Raw genomic sequence first — 8,134 nt, 5'->3', positions numbered from 1 at the left:
GTTTCTCTCTACAATTTCCTGTCTCACAATGTAGCTTTGTGTCGGGGAAGGGATCATAGTTTCATATTCGTCAATTTTCGAAAGAAATCAGTACATGTATATTTTCGTATTTTTTCATTTTATTGATTTTATGGGAAGCACTGTTCATTAAAATGTTGTATCCTATGTTATAGGGCTTGTTTCTCTCTACAATTTCCTGTCTCACAATGTACCGTTTATGTCCGGGAAAGGTTCATAGTTTCATAGTTGTCGATTTTCAAAAGAAATCAGTACATGTATATTATTTCGCATATTTTTCATTTTATGGAAAGCACTGTTCATTATGTATTCTATGTATGTTCTTTTTTTTAAAGTAAGTTTTTCAGCTCCAGACGTAAGGACAGGCAAGACACTGGTTAAAGTTCTTTCTTTTTAAACATATTGGAAGATATATTCACAAGTAACATGACACACCCTGTATAAAAAAATTTTGATAAAAATTTTTTGAATTGAGAACAATTGACGGGGCCGTTGTGAATTTATTTATTTAATCAAATTTACTCTGTGGCTGATCACACTGTATATCCATGCATTTAGGGGGACACTACATCAACTATACCAACACTCAATAGCTAATTGAACCCCTCATGAAGTCGTAAACCTCGGAAAAAACCATCAATAACCTCAACCGAATGAAAGGTGCCAGTTTACTGTTAAATATTTAAGTTAATAATGATAGGGTTGGGTTGGACCATCTGGTTGCACCTGTATAAGGCTCGAAGAATGATGGTTTACGTAATAAACCCAACAAGTAATATTACGACATATTGGGACATGTGTAATTAGTGTTAATATATTGGTTTTAATAAATTAATAATGGATAAATATTAAAATACGTTTTTTCCATAGCAACTGTTAAAATTGCCTTATATCTATCAAAAATGGTAGATAAAATAATACTTCAACCGCAAGGGTAGATTAAGTGATAATTTAACAGCGAGGATAGGTTAAATAACTTATTTCTTCTCGCACGTTTTTTAATTACTTCCATTTTTGAAAATTTTTGTATTCCTTTTCATAAGTTATTCGGGATTTAAATGAAATTAATTTAATTGGATATGGCGTTTGTCGCCTCAGCCTGAACATCTGTTGGTAATTTACTTATTTCGTTTTGAGCCATTTCTGGCTCCAATTCAATCAGCAATCGACACGAAAGAGAATTAAAAAATATTGACTCAAAACTGACAACTAAAGAGACAGCTTTATTTATTTGTTATTAAATTACATAGAAACCAACGCCAACCCAACATAATATTTTTTCTACTCGTAATTAGCGATGGGAACTATCGAATGAATTAGACTATCGAATGGTTACTGAATGAATGATTTCAACTATCGAATGGTTTTATTCGAATAAAATCATTCATTCATTTGTATACTAAAGCATATGTTATCGTTGAGCCACGACTATCGAATGCTTTTGATAAATGAAATTTAGAATTTAGTATTCGTTTGATTTTTGTGTGCGTCAGTGCATTATTAGTTGTTCCAAATTTTTATAACTACGACGTATAAATAGTGTGCTATTTTTGCGTTTATTAAAATATTTAAAATACTAAAATAGTAGTTTTTTTAATTGACGATGGTGTGCGTGTGGAGGTGGTCAAAATTTTTCCGAAAATTTGTGTGATTTTCCGTAGCCCGATCTTTCAATTATTTAATTTTATATGGTATATGGTCTATTTTTTATTGGGTAATTTTGAGAAGTAGCATTTTTTAAGAGAGATGAGATGAACTTACAATTAATTTTAAAAATACATATTTGTATTTTAGATGTTTTAATTTTTAATAATATGAATTAGTTGAACTTAGTAATCATATTTAAGTAATGTAGTTAAGTAAATGATTATCGAACTCAAACTATGGGGTGAGAAAATTAAATTGAAAGTTTTACACGTGCCAATTAAAAAAAAAAGTTAACGATGTTTGTATTTTGTTTATGCTAATTCTCTTACATGTAGTTTTTTGCGAAGAAATATTTCATTTATTTTTTAAAGTAAATGCCAGTAAAAGTAAATATATTATTTTTAAATAGTAATATAAAGCACCTAATATAAATAATTTTGATTTCTAATTTGCTTAGAAAATTAATAAATGTTGATATTTCATGATTTTAAAATTTGTTGTTAATATAACAAATTAGTTCTGTAATTATTATTATTTATAAACCAACGTTGCCACACAAAAAATTTAGAGACTATATTATTTTTAAATAGGATCGAATATAAATAATTTTGACATCTAATTTGTTGTTTATATTTTGCTACTACATAAAAAATGTTTATATTAAATGATTTTAATTTTTGTTGTTAATAGGTATAACAAATTATTACTGTTATTATTATTTATTAAACCAGTCTTTGCTTAAAAACATTAAAAATCATTTTCCTACATCCAAAATAACAAGTATTATTGCAGTGTAACAACAGAATATTAATAAAAAGAATGCAAAATATATAGACATACTATCCCTAACTAACTAAAGCTAAACCAATATATGGCAACAGCGCCCTTCATAATGTATTTTCTGTGTAAATACTAGCACCTCAATAAAAAAAATAATGTGTCCTTATCTTTATCTGACTCCACAAAAAATCAAAGATGCCGCCTTCTTTCATAGCATTGCCACCGACCGCTGTCGGGTTTCTCGGAGCCGGGCGACAACTAAAATCCAGTTAATATTTTATTATAATCGATCCTGACCAATAAATGAATTTCATAAATGAATGAATTTTATAAATGAATGAATTTTACAAATGAATGGTTTTTGCTGCCGAATTACTAGAATAAAATATTTCAAGGCAGATGACGCATCTATTCGATAATTTTTATTCGAATAGTTTTCAACGAATGTTTTCTTACTAGCTATCGAATTATTCGAATTAATTGCAACTATCGAATGTTTCGATAGTATTCATTCGATAGTTCCCACTACTACTCGTAATAAATTCCTTGAAATAATAATTTCTGAATATTTTTTAAAACGTAACTCGCTATGGAAAAAAATATTATTTTATACACGACGATTTTATCGTCTTGTATAAAAAATAACTAAAAAAGGTATTTAGCTTTTGCAATGGTATTTTAATTGTGGGTCTTTGACAAATATTTTTCGAAAAAAATAAAATATGAGATCAATATTAATGGGTCTTTAGAGGGGACTTTTCAGCCACAAATTTTGTTAGGCAGTAAATAACCTATATTTACGGTGGTGCGAGATATATATCCTTCCAAAACCGATAAATTTTCTATTATCTGACGTTTTATGAACATGAAGAGCTTTCCAATTAAACTACCCCCAAAAATGAAAATTCTTTAAAAGGGGATAATTTTATAAAATGAGTTATGTTGCATTTTTTTTACTTGAGTGATGTTAATTCTTTGTTATACTGGGTACGTCTTAAAAGTGGCAAACCCCTATAACTTTTTATTTTTCAGATAAAAAAACGAGAAATATAAATTAGGATTGATTGACGTATTCTATTCTTTTCGGCCACTTCCTGCTTCACCGGATATGACTACAACTTTTGATTTTTGAATGGAACACTGGGTATATTTTTTTACTTTATTCGATATTTTATACATATTTTATATTTCAATCTAGATTGCTTAATCATATCTGATTTTTTTCAAATGGTACAAAAGTAGCTCATTAGCATATTTGAAAAAAGCATTTTTTTACGAATAATTTGGTAGCACACACTTGGTATTTCGAGTCAAATTGTCGTTATGAACAGCAAAATAAAAACACTAAATCACCACAATACACCAAAACACTTTTACATTTACACTGGACGCGCGTTTCGCTAACCATGTTCTAAACTCAGTTTATAATCATCTGCTGATGATGCTGATGATGCTGATGACGCTGATGATGCTGATGATGCTGATGATGCGTTTATAATCACCAGCAGATGATTATAAACTCAGTTTATAATCATCTGCTGATGATGCTAACATGGTTAGCGAAACGCGCGTCCAGTGTAAAAGTAAAAGTGTTTTGGTGTATTGTGGTGATTTAGTGTTTTTATTTTGCTGTGTAACACCAAAGGTTCCAACCCTCAACTGTAATAATGAACAGCATGTTACAATCTCAAATAAACCATATGCAAAAATGTCAAAAGTTGAAAGAAGTGTCATTTTATTCAGAGTGTCATTTTCTATCGAATAAAGTAAAAAATATCGAGGGTGCCATTTAAAAATCAAAAGTTATAGTCATTTCCGGTGAAACAGGAAATGACCGAAAACAATTGAATACGTCAATCAATCCTGATTTATGTCAACGTCGTTTTCAATCTCATTTTTTTATTTGAAAAAATAAAAAAGTTATGGGGGGTGTGTCACTTTTCAGAAACACCCGGTATAGTAATGAGTCTTTTTTTACGTTTACATCTAAACTTAAATTTAGTACAAATAACACGAAAAAGACACGAACTGTGATTTTAGTCAAACAAAATTTAGCCGTTTTTTTTAACCTACAATACAGAAAATGAATGTTCTGTGTTTAGTCAGATAGAACAACCCTAATATTATATTTTATTTTTGGTAATATCCCTGTTAGATCTACGAGTAGATCAATAAATACCTCCCACATTCATCGATTTTCATAAAAATGTAGGTCTACTCTTTCTTTTTTTGCTTTTTTGTTGTCTGTATAGCTTCGATCAATATACTAGACTGATATAAAGCATTTTCTATAAACGTTTACTTTTATCTGATTTACAAAATTCTAAAAAATATTTTTAGCCTATCTCCCTAAAGTATAAATGTTGTTTCCTGCTAGCCATAACGTATATTATTCAATAAAAGGAGATTAGATAATTGTTTATCAATTTAAGTACTTTCATTCATTAAAAATCATAAATAAATCACTGTTAATCTAATATTTCAACAGTTTATTAATTTCAGTATTCTGTAATTAACTAAAATAAAATTGTAAAATATGATAAAAATTTCATAATATGAAAAATCGTGACTCACCAGTCTTCTTTTAGGTTTGATGAGTGGTCGATTTTGTCCATTCATTTTGTAGTACAATCCACAGGCGTTACAAAGGTAATGTCCAGTGCCGTCCCTTCTCCACAGTGGCGTACTGGTTGCCCCGCAATTCACACATTCCCGTCCTTCTGTTGAAAATAAACCAAAAAAAATTCGTTAGAATTGAAATTTTGTAATACAAGATGGTGACTTTTACATCTATCAAGCAAGAATCTACACATTTAAAAGTTTTAACCATAAAAAAAAACTACCACATGCTTGAAACAGTAGAGATAACATTTTAGTTTGAAATTTACTATATATTTATGTATCAGCTGAATTTGTTTACACTGATACTTGAACCTAAGTTGTATGAAGTACTTGATGGAAAAAATAATAAAAATAGTGTCTAGGCAAAATCAGGTTCTAGTTTTAAATTTGCAAGTATTTCAAAATAAGTCACGTATAGCTGTCACTGTCACTTTCAAGAACTTAAGAGTTAGACATAGTGAAATACAAACTAAAATGTAAATATTGCTACTGTGATTTTGTTTTTTTAAACAGTCTCTGTTATTTTTAAATGTTAGGCATGCGTGTACATGTTAGCTTTTATTCTAATTGGTTTATTGCTCGAATAAAACTACTTAACACAAACTAATTTTAATTCATGCGCTGATTATTATTTAACTACTCAAATCAATCACACTCGTACGTACTTTTCTTTTGAAGTATAATGGAAAAAAACTATTAAATATGTATTAATTATTGATGTGGACCTATGAGAGGGCCAAATTCAAACCTATATTTTTATTTACATGATAATGATTATAATGAAAGCATTATAATTAAAAAATAATGAGGAATACATTTTTTACAAAACACAACAATGCATTCGAGAAAAAAAATAAAGTCTGACAACGTCAGATCCGAGGTCATGGCGAAGTTTATCCGCAAGATGTAATAAGTGCCATATCTGTAAGTTAATCTGTGGTATGGTAATATCCCTCATGGTAATTTTACATTAGTCCCATTGAAATTGTAATGCGTGACTCAAATATGTTTTTCAAGTGAAGTTAGAATTCGTATTTGGGTATCTCATACACTGTCAGTGCTTCAAAAATACGATGATATATGAAGTTATAGGTATTCCTGAGCAAATATACTAACAGAAAGTATATAATATGATAGCTGTTCTTTTATACATCTCTAAAGTATTCTAAACTTAATGTTTCCAATGAATAGTAGGTACTTAGGTACTATACAAGGTAGTACATAATTTCATTTCAGAATATCAGTAAAAACGTTATTGAAATATTAGTAAAAGTAACAAGTCTGCCATTGTTTTCCTTATTTCTGTATCTGAATTTTATTACTTGTTAAAAATACCGAGTTGGACATTTTCTTTTTTTTTCAGATAAAATGATTAATTGCATTCTATTCGTTACTGTCACAATCTAGACAAGTTCAAATAAATAAATGTTGATAACAACAACGTTTGATGTTCCAAATATACCACATATAATAATGATGATTTACAAAAATAAATATTTTTTAAATTTGTCACTGTCGCGATTCAGCCTCGTTCAATTCCGCCCGATGAGGTTAAAAGAAAAATATACAGGGTCAGACAAAAGTGTGGCGGGGATCTGTAGCTCCTATAATAAAAGACTTAGGAATATTGTATAAGTGCAAATCTAAAGTATGTATTAGGATATATTTGAGGAAAATATTTTAACTTCTACAGGGTGGCTCAAAAACGTGTGAGAAGGTCGGGATGATTTTTTTTAAATGGAATATCGTGTATATTATTATGTTTTTGTTTTTCTTTCTGATTACTTTAGGTAATCCTAATATATTAATAAATATGTTTTGATACTTTCTGAAATATTAATAAATAAATAAAATCAATATTAAAAATACAAGAAATTTCCTGAAATCGAAAATATACTAGGTATTTACTATAGTTGGTATTACTTCCTTTGTTATAAATATCGCAATCTTAAATCATACAGGGTGTTCAAAAATCTAAGCCAAACTTTCGAATATATAAAATTGTTTTTCTTCGTTTTTTTTTAAATGGAACTGCTAAAAATTCTAAGATGCTTATATTATAGGAGCTATAGATACCCGACGCACTTTTGCCCAACCCTGTATAATAAAGATGATTTACAAAAATAAATATTTTTTAAATCTCTCACCGAATCGCGAGCCTCCGTTCAGTTCAATTCCGCTCGATGAGGTCAAAAGAAAAATATACATAATAAACGTTTTATGTAGTTGGCCGGCTCGGGGCTCAAATAATGAGCTGATCTTATCTATGCAGCTTCCATATTCACTCCGATGGTCGGTAATAAATTGCCCACGAATGTCGGTTTATGTACAATTTCGTATTTATTTTTGGCCAGATGTTTTGTCCGCTAGCGTCCGCGTCTGTGTTTTATTTTATTCTCTGTCCCTTATTCAATCCGAAGAAACGTTCGATAATTTTATTTTAGAAATAAAAGACCCCCATTAAAATTAATTAAATGCGGGAGTGTATAAATGTCCGGCGACGGGACCGTAACAAATCGGGGTAAAATCACGACGGTGTCTCTTGTTCCGGTGACGGAATTTTACAAAAATATATTTAACGTCCCGTCAAAACTATCTTCCGTAACCGCTAGATTTTTGTAACTAAATAATTATTAGCAAATGAAATCTTAAAATAAACTTAAACGAACACACACACACACTGGCGACGCGGAGAATAAATTCTTGAAATTTATCTGAAACATACTCGAATCGATCAGCTCGAATTTCAGTTTCTTTAATGTTATATTCATGGCGTTCCACATATATGATTCCACTTGTTAGTTCGTAGTCTGTATATCAATTTCACCTTATTCCCTCTCTGCCACGCTCTTCTTCATCTTGCCTCTCCAGTCCGGCGTTTTCTCTCAGCTTCAGAGAAATAAGTAAACATAGAGTGTATGTTGAATGTATGGGAGGGAGAAAGTTATTCACCGCGACCTTACAGATCTATTGTGCCTCCTTTTCTTGAGATATATCTCATTATACAGTCTAAGGGCTTTGATAAAGGCCAGTATCTGAGACGGTTTTACAGAGGTTAGCTCTTCAT

At 30.0% G+C, this 8,134-nt stretch overlaps 1 protein-coding gene across 1 annotated transcript in view; it reads right to left on the bottom strand.

Moving 5' to 3' along the window:
- Window positions 1–4,943: 4,943 nt before the first annotated feature.
- LOC115888342 (GATA-binding factor C-like) overlaps window positions 4,944–8,134 on the bottom strand; it is an 81,096-nt gene continuing 77,905 nt past the window's right edge. Inside the window, exons 5-6 of the mRNA XM_030908047.1 lie at window positions 5,020–5,165; window positions 4,944–4,961 (exon numbers count right to left, since the gene is read on the bottom strand). Of these exons, the coding sequence (XP_030763907.1) occupies window positions 4,944–4,961; window positions 5,020–5,165 (164 nt within the window). The remainder of the gene's footprint in view (window positions 4,962–5,019; window positions 5,166–8,134) is intronic.

Source organism: Sitophilus oryzae, unplaced genomic scaffold, assembly GCF_002938485.1.
Source record: "Sitophilus oryzae breed Bouriz unplaced genomic scaffold, Soryzae_2.0 scaffold_732_pilon_pilon, whole genome shotgun sequence".
NCBI classification, from domain to species: Eukaryota; Metazoa; Arthropoda; class Insecta; order Coleoptera; family Curculionidae; genus Sitophilus; species Sitophilus oryzae.
This window is presented reverse-complemented; position numbering and strand designations above follow the sequence as displayed.